The sequence below is a fragment of the Phalangium opilio genome, unplaced genomic scaffold (assembly GCF_054372755.1).
Source record: "Phalangium opilio isolate 3A_F unplaced genomic scaffold, DU_Popi_V2 ptg000003l_1, whole genome shotgun sequence".
Taxonomy (NCBI): Eukaryota; Metazoa; Arthropoda; class Arachnida; order Opiliones; family Phalangiidae; genus Phalangium; species Phalangium opilio.
The window spans coordinates 2,642,677-2,660,912 of record NW_028324145.1 but is presented as its reverse complement, the minus strand read 5'-3'; the positions used below and the strand labels follow the sequence as shown (position 1 = coordinate 2,660,912).

The window sequence follows — 18,236 nt, the reverse complement described above, 5'->3', positions numbered from 1 at the left end:
GCGGTAAAGAAAACATAATTACTCAAAATTTAATTACATTAAGACTGAAGCGACAGATATTATATAAAAACGTCTTGGATTGGACCAAGGCCGAAAAAACAAACGATATGTGTGAGGTTTATCAATTGACTGAAGTTTCAGATATTGAAATTTTTTCTACTTATTTTTATACACTCAATCCTTAATCAATATTTAATTCAATCAACTGATTTTACTGTTAATCGACCTAGTCCCTCTAAATTAATTGAAAAAATTACATATCTACGCTTTTTCAAGAACAATTACATTTTCCGAAAACATTCTATCGTGAAATTAATTTATCATGTTGAGGATACAGTATTGAATATTTGAAATGTTCTACTGGATGTCTAAAACAAGCAAGCGAACTTTGGCATAACTCGAATGGAAAATGTAAATATTTGATCGTGGATGCCAAACAAGGGTGTTGGTGCGAATTTATACATTTAATTTCGTATATCGAAATGCTACATTTCTATTGTCGCCTCTTTGATGGTAAAGTTGCACTGGAACTTCCTTTTCCGTACTTAAGAATTTCTTGGTCATAACTCAGTCTATGGTAATATTGGCTGGGTGTGTTGCGACGGCTCAGATGACCCATACACTGAAACCACTGGTGATTATAAAATGCCATATATTGGGAAAATAGAGGAAGGGAGGGGGTGTCGGAGTTAAATGTGACCTTCTTGGCATAACTAGTAATGAATGATTTGTTTAACCATATTATTTCCGCGGGAAATGAATATAACAAGTCTGAGAAGTATTTCTGTTTATGTGATCTTTACCCTTTACCACACAGGATAAACTTTGTTGCTTTGTCTTAAGTAGACGACATTCACTCTAAACGACAGTCTTATCAACAACTTAAAACAGATTTAAACTTCTTTTGGTGCAAACTTGAAAATTTGTCAAGCCAGCAACAATTAAAACTATGTCGGTCAAGATGCTCACAAGTTAGTGAGTATCGACACGAAATCCCTTCAAAATAATTAATTTCATGATAAAATGTTTTCGGAAAATGTAATTGTTCTTGAAAAAGCGTAGATATGTAATTTTTTCAATTAATTTAGAGGGACTAGGTCGATTAACAGTAAAATCAGTTGATTGAATTAAATATTGATTAAGGATTGAGTGTATAAAAATAACTAGAAAAAATTTCAATATCTGAAACTTCAGTCAATTGATAAACCTCACACATATCGTTTGTTTTTTCGGCCTTGGTCCAATCCAAGACGTTTTTATATAATAGCCATGGTGTCGTTGAAGGGGCCACAAACTTGATAAAGCTACGTTGAAATGGAGTACGGCCACCGGATGTAGTTTTTGGTGAGATCAGAGTAATGCGGAGATAGCATGGGTTCGAATTGGAATCTCCATCGCCAATTTAATGTTTTTCATTACGGCTTAGGTGCGGGAGTAATGCAAACTTTATAATTTCTCTTAGAAGATTTATTATCAACCTTTAGGCTTAGTAATTCCAATTTTAACTGCCGTTTTTTAAAAGAACATCTCGCGCTGTTTTTCTCGCTCCTTTTTTTTCTACGTTCTATTCACGCGCCACTTTTATTCAATTTTCGAATTGTATTTTCTAATTTTAGATATGTGTATTATTTGCAATGGAATTATATATGTTAGGCTATTACAGTTACGATGACATGAAGCACCAGAAAGAATCCAGGAGAGTCGTTCTAGCAAAACGAATTTCAGAAGGCTCTTGCTTTTCGTATTTCCAACATCCAAGAGAACAATGGATATGATGACACATAAGAAAGTTATCAATAAGGAGGTTTTTTTTACATTTTTGGGCGACAGTATTAACACTACCAATTTATAATCTAATTCTTGCAAAAACATTAAATTTATTGAAAGAACAAAGATACAAAATAAACTTCCCTTAACTTTGGGAAGTATCAAAAACCTACAAAGACCTTTAGCTTAAACCCTTTACAAGTCAAGAAGCCGAAGCATATTCTTAGGAGCACCTGGATGGGCTACTTCCAAGAATGTCAGATCCATGGAACCGTAATTGATTTTGATCAATTCTAATGCGTCTTCCCTGATCTTTTTCTTGTTGGAGATATCATCGAGAGAGAGATAAATGTGAAACAGATGCAGCGAGGCCATTAGGTATTCCTGGACGTAATCCTGGGAGCGTTTGCGCCAATCTTCCAACAACTCTTTGTAGGCTTCCTTGGCTTTTGTGTACTGCTTCCGGTTGTAGTAAAATTCTCCCAACTTATAAAGCAGTGGACAGAGATAATGCGCCGCAAATGGCGATCCGACGCTCAATTCCCTCATTCTTTTGAGGTTTTCCTCAAAATCTTTCGGTTTCGAAGACATGGAGCGCAAGAAAGAATCCTGGAGAGTCATTCTCGCAAAACGAATTTCAGACGGCTCTTGGCTTTCGTATTTGCAAATGGCGCATTCGCAATTAAAATTCTTTTCCGCGATTAGAGAGCAATGAAAGCTGCGTGTATAGCTAATCAAAACTTCCTGACCCTTCTTCAAAGACTTGGTGCTTCTGGCTTGGCATAAGTCTCCGTAAAATGGCAAACGGCAATTGCCGTCAATGCAATCATTGTTGATGTAGGATGGTAAAATGAGCAAAACATAATGGGAAGAGTTAATTAACTTCGTTTTAATGGAATTGTACTTCACGATACGACGGATTCTTTCCTTGTAGATCATGGTACAGTTGTCCTTACTTGGATCTAAAAAGCCCATCTTTTTCCCAGCAAATAATTGATGGAGATCTTTACCCACTTCTGGGTTCTTTTTAATCTTGTCAGCAACCAAGTCGATGAAAGTTTCCAATTCCAAACTATGATGGGAGCTGGCAGTTTGAGGAGCCGTGTAGCTGGCAAACACTTTGCAGCAGAGAAGTAACGTTCCCGCTTCTATATCTTTCGTCACAAATAATCCACGACCTTTCTCTCCAGCATTATCTATTTTAACGGGTGCATAATATTCGGCGACATCGTGAATGACTGGATCATTGCGATTCTTGTAAAGTTCAGCCATGTTGTAAATGCCATGGTTACGTTGTGAGATTCTTTCCTTAGCTTTGCCCAGAAGATCCTTGATTACTTTGCTTGGAGGCTTTAGGACTTCCATCTTGGCGCTCAAGAGATCTCTAGCTATTTCGTATTGGCCCAGACCAAAGTAGGCCTGACTGGCCCGGTAAATCGCCTTCACATGGACAAGATTCAATTCCAGGCATTTAAAAGCATCGTCCAAGGCTTTCTCGTACTTTAAGAGTTTCAGATAACACAAGGAACGATTGGAAAGCAGTTCGACATTGTTGGGCTCTATACTCAGTCCATCTGAGTAGGTTTTCAAAGCTTCTTCGTATTTACCAGCAACGAAGTGCTTGTTGCCTTTGTTGCGAATTTCCATGACTTTTTGGTTAATTTCGACTGATTTTTCGTTGTCATTATTTTCATCCATCTTTCCCTAATTTAATTCAACAAGACTTCATCAAATAATCTAATCTAATCTAAGCTTTGCCTATGAAGGGATTTCCACACTAAGCCTGTGGCTTGTTTACAGGTGGTCCCTTTACAATGCATAGAGGGGTGGTGGCTAGCCCCTATGCCACAGCTAACCTACAGCGCCCTATACTAACTATTACCGTTAACCTCTGCAAGTTTTGATGGAAGATATAAAATAATTTGATACGGTATTCGGTAGGAACATTTTCACTATTCAATACGAATATCGAATACCGAACTAACTATTCGGTTAAAGTTCGACTCGGACTGCCATAAATTTAGATCACCTTCTTTTAAAAAATATCATCCCAATGTTTTTGTCTTCCATCAAAAACTACCATCAAGTGCCTTGGAAAATTTTAAGAAATACTCGGCGACCAAGGAGGAAAGGTATTTTGGAATTTAGGAGCTTCTAAATGTTTTTGTCCTTGCTTTGTATTAACTATTCGCGAATATTAGGGTTACTACCCGATTAATCGCGAATAGTTAAGCATTGGCTAGTATTAATGAAACTATTCGCGAATAGTTAAGCATTGGCTAGTATTAAGGAAACTATTCGCGAATAGTTAAGCATTCGCAAGTATTAGGGAAACTATTCGCGTATAGTTAAGCATTCGCTAGTATTAGGGAAACTATTCGCGTATAGTTAAGCATTCGCTAGTATTAGGGAAACTATTCGCGAATAGTTAAGCATTCGCTAGTATTAGGGAAACTATTCCCGAATACTAGGCTTAACTATTCGCGATAAATCGGTTAGACGGTTAGTAAGAAATTTAGCAAGGCCTAACTATTCGATTCGGTATTTAATAATGAAATGTTTTGGTATTCGGTAACCGGTTCGATACCCAAAAAGTGGCATTCGCGCACCCCTACTAATTTTATGATAGAATTCATGAAAGGCATTGTCAAAATCGCAAAGGCTTATCACCACACCTTTTCAAGAAGACAAACTAGGTTCGGATTATCACCACAATTTGTTGAAAAACTATTGGGAAAATGTAATTACCTTCAGTTAAGATTCAATACCCAAATGGAAACTTGCGATAAGTCAAAGAAATATTCGGTTTGCGTGGACTGGATGTGTCGAACAAAGGAGAACGCTTGTCGCATGGTTTAGAAAAAGGATAAGAAATCCATCCAGGCACCAGGCTGGGAAATAGCACACTTCCTCTGGTCCAAAACCAGTTTATTAATTGCTTGGACTAGTTTTTTAATTCAAAAAGTGGGGGTTACTGGTCCTCGGGACCAGTTTATTAATTGCAAATCTATTGGAGCCCAAAGGCTGGGACCAGTCCGGAGACCAGTTAATTATTTCGGGGATTAGAGGGGTCACTGGTCCCAAGGACTAGTTTAAAAAATATCCTTATTTCCCAGCCTGCCAGGCACCAAAAGCGCGTAGTTTCTTTGCTTGGTTTTTGTCTGTTGTTGATATCGTAGGACCAATAACGTTGGAAATGTCTATGGCGTAATTACAGACCTACTTATAATATTGTAAATCGTTTTCCTGGATTATTTTCTATACTCTAGCAATTTAGCAATAAACTGCTAAAAATATTTCTTTGAAAATGTTTTGAAGGTATATTTAAAGATATTATCATGGATAAAGAATGCGCGTGAGGAAATTTGTTTTCACTCTACAGGATAGGCAACTCCCTATCTCGAGCGACAGCTTATACTCAATCCGAAATCATAATGTTAAACTCTATGGAGCTTAACATTACGAGGTGGAAAAAGTTTTGCGAGTTAGACCCAAGGTTTCGCGACCAAGGGGGTACACTTTTTTCACAGCCTAACTTTACAGCACTAGCAAAGGCTGAAAAGGTATAGTATCTCATTTCTCGTAGTGTAAGGTTAACTTGGCCTTTTTGTATAGGTTTCAAAAAAATATTTTTAAACCACGCGCTGGCTCACGCGCCAGCACGCGCTGCATTTCAATAAAAGTTTCAATTCAAATCTCGCGCTTAATTTCACCACTTTGATTCTCTAATTAAGATCACGTGATTTTTTAAAACGTTTTGGGCCTATTTTTGTCTTTCTAAGCCTAAGGTTAAATGATCACAAAGAAATAGTTGGAGAGTTTTTATAATTTTCACATGGTTTCAACGAATATTTTATACAGTGCATTTTATTATCCGACCATTCCAATTTCCAAATGTAAGTTACGATTTAGTGAAATACAATATAATTTGTCTTAAAAAATTGGACGATTGAGTTTGACTTTTCCAAAACTAATTTATTCCCAAATAACGTTTCTCCCCAAAAAGGGACAGATATTATACAAAAACGAGTTTTGCTTCGCAGTCCTTAAAATACTGCATTTATACACAATCCGCGACACTTTTTCAAACCCACAAAGGGCCAGAAACTAGAAATTATTATATGTATTGCAATTTGAAATGAAGTTTAATCGTTATGAGAAATTTGCTTTTAATTGCGTAGTTCAAACATTTGTTATGATTAGAAATTTTACAACAAAAACGGGTATAAATGCGGCGTTTCCGAACAAAGAGCTAAATAAAGGACGATTATTACTCGAATTCGAGTTGAAGTTTAAAACTTATACAAGATGTAACAACACACATATGAACACCATTTCTGAATGTATGATAAATGTCAGAAATACGACACTGCTTTTAAAGCCACAAATCAGAATGAGGGACCTCATTTTAGGAGTAGTAAAGCGACATTTTACTCGAAATAAGCGTTCTTCTTACCTGTTCCACCCTGAAAAATTAAAATGCTAAAAGCTCATTTTGTATTTTTTTCGCCTTAATTATTTGACAGGGATACGTTTTACGGGAACAGATTCTATATAATTTCATACGTGAAAATCTAAGCTCCCTTTATCTCGAAACGCCACATTTATACCCGTGTTTGTTGTAAAATTTCTAATCATCACAAATGTTTGAACTACGCAATTAAAAGCAAATTTCTCATAACGATTAAACTTCATTTCAAATTTCAATACATATAATAATTTCTAGTTTCTGGCCCTTTGTGGGTTTGAAAAAGTGTCGCGGATTGTGTATAAATGCAGTATTTTAAGGACTGCGAAGCAAAACTCGTTTTTGTATAATTCTGTATATACTCTGTTACAACATAGCCCCCTGGATCACGCGACTCGCGGACGCAGGCTGCTCGTGCTATAGAAGCCCGCCCAATGGGCCCAAAAACGCGTATCAAGCATTTTAAGCCGAAAATCAAAGCCGTCAGCTTTTAACATGGTCGTCTATAGGAGGAACACCCTTTTTTGGCCCTAATTTGGCAAATAATGGCTCAAATCTCTTGAAATTTTAATGAGAGGTGTAATATAAGGTTTGTGATTTTTGTGCAAAGTTTCAAAAGATTATATCTAGTAGTTTTTTTGTAAAAAATTAAAACTTAGCCGAAAATCAAAGCCGTCAGCTTTTAACATCGCCGTCTATGGGGGACCAGGTTTTTTGCCCCTAATTTTGAAAATACTGACTCAAATTTCTTGAAATTTTAATGAGAGGTGTACTGAAGGAATATTAATGACCGAGCAAAGTTTCAAAGCTCCAAAACCAATAGTTTTTTCCCTGAAATTCAATAAAGCTTTGTTTGTACATTAGCACAACCATTATTCATTTTAAATTTCTCGGTAAGGTTTCGGCGCGAAACTATTGGTTTTAGAGCTTTAAAACTTTGCCTGATCATTAAAAATCCTTCAGTACACCTCTCATTAAAATTTCAAGAAATTTGAGCCAGTATTTGCCAAATTAGGGCGAAAAAATGGTGTTCCTTCCATAGACCGCCATGTTAAAAGCTGACGGCTTTGAATTTTCGAGCAAAAATCCCCGATACGCGCTTTAACATAGGAAAATAATTCTTTGGGCGGGCTTCTATAGCGCGAGCAGCCTGCGTCCGCGAGTCGCGTGATCCAGGGGGCTATGGTTACAACATCGGTTGTAAGCACGCGCAAAGCTAGGTCTCTATGTAACCTAGCTTTGTACGTGCTGTCAAGAGACCAAAAACTTCAGGATCTCCAGGGTAGGAACTTGAAATTTGTAAACTATAGCTAAGATTGACAGTCCTCGCAGCAAGCGAAATTTCAGACTCTCATCCACTTTTGATATTATCCTGTAAAATTTAAAGTCTTCAGCTATAATAGTTTTTTTTTATAAAAATTAAAAATCATCACATTGTAGAGAAATTGATAGTAGAGAAATCCTTCAATTTCTCAACTATGTGATGATTTTTATTTTTTATAAAAAAAACTAATATAGCTGAAGACTTTAAATTTTACAGGATAATATTAAACCTTTCAATACACGTCTCATTAAAAATTCAAGATATTTGAACCAGTGGATGCACTATTTGGGCCAAAAACGTTGAAAAAACTGGTCCCCTCCCATAGAAGCCCATGTTAAAACCAGACGGGTTTGAAAGTTTAGACCGAACCTATGTGACGCGCCGCATTCGCGAGTTAACATGTAAAAAAAATCGTTTGGACGGGCGCGTGCAGCCAGCGTGCGTGATCAAGTGGGCTATGGTATAACGCCAAGTTTCACAACTGCAATAGCATATAACCAAAAGTGGATGAGAGGATATATGCATCTATGCCTTCAGGAGCCCCAGGACTCCCAACAGAAGCAGGGTGGGAAATAAGGATTTTTTTAAAACTGGACATTGGGCCAGCCTGGAATAAATATACTGGTCCATGACCATTGACCTGGGCGCGTCGTCTGGTAAACTAAAGAAGTGGAATTAAAATAGTTGAGATAATGTCTGGACCCTGGTTACCCTAGAATTTTCTTAGTGGTCCAGTAGACCACTGACCCCCCTCCGATTTAATTTTTGAACTGGTCATTTGACCTTTGCCACCGCCTTATTTCCCACGCTGTACTGAAGTGAAGATTTCCTTTGCCCGGAGCATAACCTACTCGATGACGCGCTATCGTCAACATAGGTAACAGTAGCGCTAGTTAATTCAGGATACCGTTATCTAAGGGGTACGTTCAGTAACCCTCTTTGATGGCAGCGCTTACTAAGCGATGCCAGATTTTCACTACTGTACGCTTTTTCGCGTTTCCGGTTTTGACGTCATGATGCTCAGCGCTTGCTCATCAGAAAAACCATCTAATCGATATGGGTTTTTTGATGGCGTGACGTAGCGCTTGACTGTTGTAGGCGCGGGATTTAAAAATTACATTCCAATAATGCTATTCCAACAGTAATTGTATTCGTTTTCTTTACAAAACTACTTCTACCATTCAAATGGACATAATTTTCTTAAACAATTTCATTATTTGCGAGTTCATTAATAGTGGACAAGAACCATTTGCGCTTCGTAACGTTTTGAGGGCCAGTAAGACATTTCCCCAACCCCATTTTCGAAAACAGCGCTAACTTCAAAATGTGACTTTTCCGTTCAACAACCTTTTACGTCACTGTGACGTCTCGAGCCCATCAACCAAACATCAAGAAAACAGCGATTTCTTTGAGATTTTCGTTACTGAACGTACCCCTAATTTGCTCAAATCAGGGTAGAATATATATAGGACGTGTGTCCAGCGACCCCCTGTTTGACTGGAAAATTTATAGGACATTGTCCACTGGAGTGCGCAAAAATTGTGCCGCGTCTTCAAAGTCAAACTATCAGAACTTCGGAAAAATTTACTGGTCAACTGTCCAGTGACTCCCTTAGTGTTTAAAATATTTATGGGACATTATAAAATTTTATTGGACAATGTCCAGTGTTCTGTGCTTATTTCAGGCCCCAGGACTCCCAACTGAAGCATAGCCCACTCGATCCGTGCTACTGGACGCTGCGCTGCGGCTGCGGATGTTAGTACTTCATCTCTCCGTAACTGTTGAAACGATTGGGTCTATGAAATAAGATACCCTAGATTTAAACCAGAAGAGACTTTGTTTCGTGACCTCTTATAGGAGGTCTTAACGGTTCAGAGTGAGCCGAAATGTAAACACACATTTAAGTGATCGATATTAGGTCCTCATTAGAATTATTGAGGATCCACAGGGAATTATTAAACGCTTTAACCTTTACAAATGACCTTGGCTATATCTCGCCAATTTGAACTATGTATTTCCGGTTTTTCTCATTGGCTGGTGGAACTGTGTTTACAAAGTAAATTCATCTCGGCTCGGAGAGGTTTATTTTGGTTTCCCAACTTGTTGAGAAATATATTTAGCCTAAATTTATAATAAAACAATTTGTTATTAAAATTAACACCATCTAAATCGAGAAAAAAATCCTAATTTACCTCTATTATTTTCCACTGACTCGAGACACAGTTATGCAATGCAGCTTTGTTGCTCTCGATCTCAACGTGTCTGAATTAGGAACTGAACCAATTTAGTTATTGCACGTTTACATAAATAAATAATCCTTGTAAGTAAGACAAATGATATAAAAGACAATTTTGTAAATATCGACAATTTTCTTCAACAATATTTTTAATAAAACAATCACAAACAAGACTAGTTTTGTTTAAATATGCGGGAATTCAAAGGTTTTTCTTAAAACTACAGATTAAAAAGCCATTCTTTTTTTCTGTTAGTTTTTTTTAAAGGGTTAGTAGCTAAGTTGAAGGCTGTGTTTGGTTATTAAATGAAAGGAGTATTAGTGGAAATGAAACTTTACATCTTTGACCTCTTTTTGGGTTTATCTCCCCCCATTGATTAATTAATTTAGAGTCTAATTAACCATCATAACTTCATCAGGGTACTTGCCTTGACTCTTTTTAATAATGTCTGCTTGACTATTTTCACTTGTATCAAGTACATGCATATTTATTTATTTTTTTTTTTCACTTTTATTTAAATCCAAGGGGCTTTTGAACTTCCAAGTAACTTATTATCTAATATTAGGGTACACTTTTATGTCGCTATTAACTTAGGGTATCGTGTACTATTGTAGACAATTGGGTCAATGAATTTATTTCCAATTATTATCAATAAAAATTTCAAAAATATTTGGAAAAAATTCATTAAGTACAAACATTATAGTCCGATAATTAAAATAATTATCTTCATGATTTTTTTTTTCATTATTTGTCCATAAATTTACAATTGTAAGGCTTCATTCGGTATGGCGATAACGAATACAGCACATTAGCTCTGATTTTACTTTTGCACTCTTTTGAGCTGCAAAAGTAATACGCTGACCCTTTCTGGTTTGTACTCTGAAAGAACTTTGCCTTCAAGTGCTGCAATCGTTACACCATTTATAGAGTGTAGACTTACAACCATACATTTATGAAACGATTTAATACTAATTTCACGTCCATTTTTATTTTGATAAATAATTAAAATTACCTATTTGTAATTAATAACGAAAAAAATCCGGATGAGCAAAGAAAGAATCTCGCTTTTTGTATTTTCAAATTGTCATATCGAAACCATTACCTATATAATATTGGCATCTTTATTTTCGAGATTTTTTTGTATGTTTGTTTGTTTTCAGGTAAATATTGTTTATTTGTTGTTGTTTGTTGAAATGTGCCAACCAATTAAATCTTCCGATTTCGATATACGTCTATTAGTTCGTATTTTTTGAAAGACACAGTAGCTTTTTGTAATTTTTTTTTATAAATCAATACAGCTTTTGTGGATTATTTGTTTCATCTTGTTTTGGGGAAATTATTTCATATAATTAATAATTATTTTATATGTATATATATTTATATATATATTTATAAATCGCCGATAAATACTCAGCGACATTTTATACAGTTTTTTTGTTTAATTCATTTATACACGTATTATTTCTTTTTAGAGTTTACGGGATTTAATTCATTTAAATGTGTTTATAATTTATTTAATTGATCTACTAAATTAATTCTTAGCGTAAATTATATAAATATTATTAAAAATGTATCGTCGCAAATAAAAAATTTAATATTATTTTATAAAAACCTTTGTTTTTAAACTTTTAAATTCCCCTTTGAAATAAATTGTTAAGCTTATAACTTACCCGTAAAAAATATTAATAACCCTTTTATCACGGATATTATGTAATAATTCATGTTATTTAACCCTAAATTCATGTCACACATTCTCTTAAATTAAAATTATAGTTGTTTTTTAAACATTGTGAGAGGATATGCTGCAGTTACGAAGTACGTCCGTGTTTCTTTAATGTAACTATATTTTGACTAGTTACTGGTTCCAAAATGGTGTTCTAAAAATTCATACTAAGCCTTGGCTTCGAAGAAACAGTTCCAGGAAGAATCCATCCTTGGAATTGGGAGGAAATCTGTTTCATCTACGTTAATGTTGGATTCTACCTCAGAATATTTAATTTCAATTAAAAATTATCATTTTGGTACATCACTTTTATCGCCTTTTTCAAAAGCAATACATCAAAATGTCCGTTAAAAAACCTAAACCAATTTTGTAAAGGGACTTTATGGTTCTAAAATTGGCCCTGATAATCGTGGAAATTAGCAAAATTCCAACAGAAAACCTTTTTTCGCGGTAAATTTGATTCGAACTTTCCAAGATTAGATGTAATTCTAATCAACCTAACGAGTTGGATTTGTTTCGTCGAAATCTTAAAGCTCTTTGTATGAATTCGTATAAATTAAGCTAAATGGGTCAAAAGGTCATAGTGATTAAATTAAATTTAATAAAATTTAGCCTTTTGAGAATTAATTCATATATTTTTGGCTTAATTACGAGGGTAATTTGAAACACTGGGTGTTGTTGGATAAGAAACACGGTTCGGAAATGTTCAGAGGTTTCCGGTAATCTGTTTCTATAAATTACAATCAATCAATTTCTCTACTAATTATTTATTATGTGTTCTTCTCCTCTTGATTACTTAATCTATAAATAAATTCTAGAAATGTTCCATCGATAATTCCATGAATTTCCCATCCATGAACCGTGCGGAATCAATTGATGGAATTGTATGTTTGTTTATTTTTCTAATTTCTTCTTCAGTCTGTTCTACCCCCTGAACGAATATATTTTATGTACGATACTCCCCCATCGGATAATTAACGAAATATGTTTAATTCATTGGGTGTCTGTTGGTATATATGGGGTTTAATTTAATTTTTTTTTCTAGGGCTCCCATTGGTTAGCTATTCCTCGCTTAGGGAGATGCAATTAGTTTCAGGTACAGAGTAGAAGAGAACAGGCTTTTTTTCTTTTCAATATTTCATGATTTCGAGTGTACGTCGTCAAGTTTCTAGCTTGACTTTTCCAAATATCTAATTAAATGGATCACTTAGGCAACGTTTATTTACTTACGTCTGTGAATCTTTCGCTTTTACGTTATTTTCAACCAATTTGACTGGATTTTTGTACGCAGGTTCATTACACCTTGTAGGAAAAAAGTTTCATTCTGGAGTGGCATAGTTTGGGGGCAGTCCAGGAAATACGAAAATTTTTTAAACTGGTCCTTGTGACCACTGACCACCCCCCTCTAGTGTCCAAAATAAAAAACTGGTCACCGGACTGGTCCCAGCCTTTATTCTCCTATAGATTTGCAATTAATAAACTGGTTCCGAGGATTGAATTTTGAAACTGGTCCAAGCAATTAATAAATTGCTTTTGGACCAAATAAAGTGCATATTTCTCAGACTAAAATTTTGGGGACCATCTGTAGCTGTTTAAAAAAATCCCGGAATGCTTTTCATGATTGAGCATCATTAAATGCAGCCACCTCTCGGTCGAAATATTTTAGTAGCTTAGTCACGTGTAAATAAGAGTTCGTGTTGCTATAACCAGGTGGCACCAAGAAACGAAATCTACTTTACTTGGGAGAAGGCATAAAATTCGCCACATTTCTAGCTTTATCTCCAGTCCAAAAGTGGGTCCGGAGTTAATCCCCGCCTCTAAATTACAACCTGCATCTCATTGGTTCTTGAAAATCACGTCAGAGCGACGCGAATAACGAAAATTACGTATTTTCCGACTGAGGAGAGGCAAAATTAGCCCGGCCTCCTTTTAAGTCCCCCCTTTTACTTAGAAAGGGGGACTGGGACTATGGGCGGCGAATATTTTTTGCATCTTATACCTTCTCCCTAGTAAACTAGATATCGCTTCTTGGTGGCACCTAAACCTTATGTCCAACCAAGAACCGGTGTAAATAATCGTCCATGCTTTGGGAACAGCCATCTCGTGTTAGCACTATAAACTTTGCTACTCTAGAATCAAACCTTCCTCCTGCAAAATGTAGAGAACCTATATAAAAAATTCGCGGCTCTAACTTTATTTAAAAATGTCTTTAGTTTTACTTTTTATCACCACTCGATTCGCCTGTTTTTAATCCATTTCATTAGATTTTGGCTTTTCTTAATTGATATTTTCCTTGTTGTTTGTTTGTTTGTAAACCTTGGGTATACGTAGGAAACATTGAAGGAATTTGTAGGGAGAAAAAGGGGGGGATAAGGAAATGTGTATATTGTTCATTAAAAACGTCATTATTTTTATACAACGTACGTTTTCAGAGGAAAAAGTTTGTTTCTTTGTTTGTTTGCAATATAATAAAATGCGTTATCTTCATCTGTACAAGATAATTCAACCCGATAATTTAATTCTTTGATAGATCTAATATTCGGATATATTTTATTTTCTTCTTAATTTTAATCTAAATTTTTTGTATTTTAAATTTCGCCTTAATTAAATCCATCTACCCGACTAGTTTTAATTAACTAATTAAAGTAAAATAATACGTGACGTAAGCACACGTCATTCGCGATCCGTAATTTACATATTTTCATTGTCTAATATATATTTTTTTTAATAACCACCAAAGGAAATCACGAAAACGAATTATTTATTCCAAGTTTTTTGTGTGAAAGTTTTTCTGCTCGGAATTTTTCAGAAAAAAATCTCGAGTTTCAATTTATTGTCCCTAAATTAGTAAATTTTGTTTCCCGTGGCTATTCAACTTGCGTGACGTCATCCCGTTCGCGCGAGGGCCGATGGGAAGTTTATAATTATACCGCTTAGGGATCAGAGTTCTTCACGATGGAAGATCTATTTATTATTAATTTAAATAATTATTTATTATTTGTATTATTTCTTTATATATATATTTAGAATTAAAAACGTTTGTTTGTTTCTGTGTTTTTTTTTAAGGAATGGAGTTAGTTTCTTTCTTTTAGAAGTTTTAAGATTTTCTTTAACCGTGGAAGAAGCGATCCGATATTTTCATCATTTCCGGTCAACGCTGGTTTCTTTCGTGAACACGTGACGTGACGTGACGGGCGCTCATTATTTACGGATTCGTTTTATTAGTACTTATTAACCCCGTTATGATTATGACCAAGGCCCGAATTAGGCTTAAAGTATTATCGTAAAAATTTTGGGGTTTGAAATTTTGAAGAAATTCGGGTGGGGGAACTGGTCACGCACGCGTATTTCACAGGTAATGACGGTGTAATGACCACGTGCGTCCGCGGTATTTTTCTTGTGTAGTGAAATTTTTTGGGGGATATTTTTTCCGCTAATTTTGGGGGATTTGATATATTTTTTGTATAATGAGAATTCCTAGATAGTGAGAGAAAGTGTTGGTAGAGAATTGCAGTTGTGACGTGACGTATTACGCGGCACTTCCTTTACGACTGGGTGATGGTAACTGAGCTAGCTTCCTGTAAATGGGTGAATTGACGAATCGTGGGTAAGAGTCTCTGTGCATGAGCGTGTAGATCTGCAATTGAGCCTCGTCGAAAGTGCGCGGGCTGGGCTCCACCATGTTTTTATTAATGATTTCGCGGACCCGAGAATCTAGACTGACCTGGCGTAAGAAATTCCATCCAAACGAAGCATCGAGGAAAACAAATGAAACAAGAAAGAATTAGTTTTGTCAGAAGGAGATAATAGAAGAAGGATGACACTCTGTATCCCCTTACGTAACAAAACCAAAAGTATATAATACTTCTCTTAGAGAGAAGTGTACCACAAAGCGGGATAATAGTAACATGATTCTTCCCAGGCTTACTTACCCTTTTAGTTTGATATTGCTCATCAAACTTCAGATGGCCATCGCACCGTGCTATTGTGAATTCTATAAAGGTTTGGTACTAAATCTTCAGCATTCTACCCACAAACCTCGCCTTGACGCGGGACAAAAATCCACAAATGGTTAAGGGCTAATAGAGTAATGATTAGGGAACTATTTATCGCGTATGTGATTCGGACTAGTAACCTTGCTCCAAATGTAAAATGATGTTGGGAAGAATCATGTTACAATTACCCCGATTTGTTCTACACTTCTGTCGAAGAGAAGTATTATGTACTTCTGGTTCTGTTCATTACCCAAATTAATGAATATTTTTCCACACTCAAGAAGGAATTTAGATTGTTCCTAGCACCGACCTAATGCATAAATACTACCACTACTTTGTTCTATCGATAGGCAGGAATGGAATAGGAGCTAGGACACTTAGACTATGCTATAGTTTATCGCCCCAACTAATCAGATTCCAGAAAACGCAGATACAGAACGCGTGAACTCTCCCTACAAACAAATCGTTAAATTGTCTTCCATAACACAAGCTTCGCAAACCACGAAATTGAAGTTGAATCATTCATACTTTCTGATAACCGATTCTTTTGTTCTGCATGGTCATTGGTAAGCCATAATCTTTGAGTTCATTTAAACTAAACGCTTCGAAGACTATCAATGGCTGTCAATCATTTCCTGCTTCTAGCGATATCTAGGTGGTATAGGCCTTGACATTTTCCTTAGTGATCTGAAAAATCATAATCAGCTCTTTCCTTTAAGGGGTGGGTTAATTAACTTTAAAAATCTGATTTCAATTTCTCGAATTAAGATTTTCCTTCTAGAGTTAACATCGTCGACCGTGAAAATCTCTGGGCTTGTAGCATCTATACGACGAAAAGTTATCTACCCCGATTTTCAGGCTCCGATAAATCATGAAGCCTTGTCCAAATGGACCAATAATAAAACCCTCTACAGGGTGTTCCGTAAAAGGTGGTAGGACGGAATTCAATTTTGAGTCGAAAATGTTCTGTGACATTTTTCCCTAACGGCTACCGTTTACAAGCTATGATTTGGATGTTTTAGGGATGATACCTTAATTAAATTAGAAATCATTGTCTTTCAGTTTCTTACTTAAAAAGGGGTCATTCGTAAAACACTCCAATCATAACTTATAATCTGTATCCCTTAGGGAAAAATGTCATAGAATATTTTGGACTCTAAAATCGCCCATAAAACCCACTGTACTTCGGCCCTACCATCCTTTTTGGAGCACTCTGTATATCCCCAAATGAGTATACATCTTTCCCTTTTCTAGTACATTGTTGATTATAGTTCTCAGTAGAAAGAGGACAACCAACTTGAGTTGGGTGAATAATTAGTTTGGCGCCCACGTGTGTGTTCTCTCATGGATAACGGCATTTTACAATCTACCACCCCTTTCAATCGATCCAATAGAGAGTAAAGGATACTGATATCTACGAGCCTAAAACGTTGTCTCTGTGCCCCATCAACGACAACGAAGATCTCCCATCATTCTCAGTGTTTCGGTAGGGTCGTACGTCAAGCAAGCCTCCTCTGTTTTCAAAATTTAGGCTATCTCACACGAATTAAATTGTAGAACCTTTTCGAAACATTCCGCAGCGTGGCAGCACCTGCCACGGCCTCTACCGAATCGAACGGTATTCTGAGAGACGTGCATTGCCGTATATAGCCTATCATAAATTCACCTCCATTTAACTCTCTCCACCAAGAATAAAGATTAGAGGGATATAGACCATTTCGATGTAACTAAGACACGGGGGTAAATCTTTGCCTTCCATCTCGCTTTTTGGCGCCTGCGCTGTAGTCTTTTTGTATCATGAGAGTGCGCTGAGACGGCAATGTATCAACACCCTTGTATGTTCCGCCCCACTTTTTTACGTCGAAAAGGTCTATTGATGGAGGAGAGAGTCTCAAAGAAAGCAAGTGTTGCATCATTGATTACTATGAGAGTACTTCTACTCCTTTTAAAGGATGGACTTATTGTTGCTCCTGCTCCTACCTAAAAATAAAATAAACAAGCTGGCCATATATATACGCCCGTTAAGGGGCAAATTGAAAATGAAGCAAGCGCCATCTAGTGAACAGAAATACAAACTCAAAGGTGACATTTTTTCATTGGCTGAAAACATTCTGACACTAAAATTCTGCCTCTGCGCATTTCTAAGCGAACCAATAAGATCACCCCTCATTCGTGAAAGCCCGGTTTAGAAACTCGTATGGCCGTTGTAAATTTTGAATGAACTTATTTTTAGGTGTATTCCGTTGTCGAATATTGAAGATTGAACTTCAATTTTCTTAAAAGGCCCCTCTATCTCTGATCGTATAGACCATACAATGTCACATAGTTTCGTTTCGTTACAATAAGACCTCCATAATGTACCCAAAGAGCAGAACTATCCCATCGCCTTTGATGCCGAAGAAGTTTAAGTTCAAACGTCTAATCATGAACTAAAGGACATGACAATCATGTCAGTCTACCAATGAACGTCAGATTGGGTGCAACGTGGGTCCGCAAATCCCATTTACCCCAAGTGAGTGTTACGGTCTAGTCCTGGATCACGTCTTATCCATGGTTCAATTGTAAAGCTAGATCAGATAGACATGGTTGGTCCGGCAATAAAAGTCATTGACCCCAACTGACTATTATCGTCTAATCCTGGATCGCTTCCTTATCTTGGTTCAAGACCATGCAGATGGGGCAGCTTGACCCCCCCCCGTAATTATTGTCATATTTGATGTTACAC

The 18,236-nt window shown here is 36.3% G+C and overlaps 2 protein-coding genes across 4 annotated transcripts in view; both read right to left on the bottom strand.

Moving 5' to 3' along the window:
• Positions 1-1,452: 1,452 nt before the first annotated feature.
• Positions 1,453-4,618, bottom strand: LOC149717108 (uncharacterized). The gene is made up of 2 exons (XM_089835426.1): positions 4,516-4,618; positions 1,453-3,471 (listed from the first exon to the last, which is right to left on the bottom strand). Exon 2 carries the CDS (start codon positions 3,463-3,465, stop codon positions 1,963-1,965), a length of 1,503 nt encoding a protein of 500 aa, XP_089691552.1. The 5' UTR covers positions 3,466-3,471; positions 4,516-4,618; the 3' UTR covers positions 1,453-1,962.
• A 5,285-nt stretch (positions 4,619-9,903) lies between these two features.
• Dhit (regulator of G protein signaling double hit) overlaps positions 9,904-18,236 on the bottom strand; it is a 65,718-nt gene continuing 57,385 nt past the window's right edge. For all 3 annotated transcript variants that reach the window (XM_089835414.1, XM_089835410.1, XM_089835405.1), the window contains one exon: positions 9,904-15,240. In XM_089835414.1, coding sequence (XP_089691540.1) covers positions 15,046-15,240 — 195 coding nt within the window. In that variant the 3' untranslated portion in view covers positions 9,904-15,045. The remainder of the gene's footprint in view (positions 15,241-18,236) is intronic.

What these genes read in the sequence shown, in the direction of transcription:
- LOC149717108 (XM_089835426.1), bottom strand. Translation starts at nt 3,465, where the DNA reads ATGGATGAAAATAATGACAACGAAAAATCAGTCGAAATTAACCAAAAA.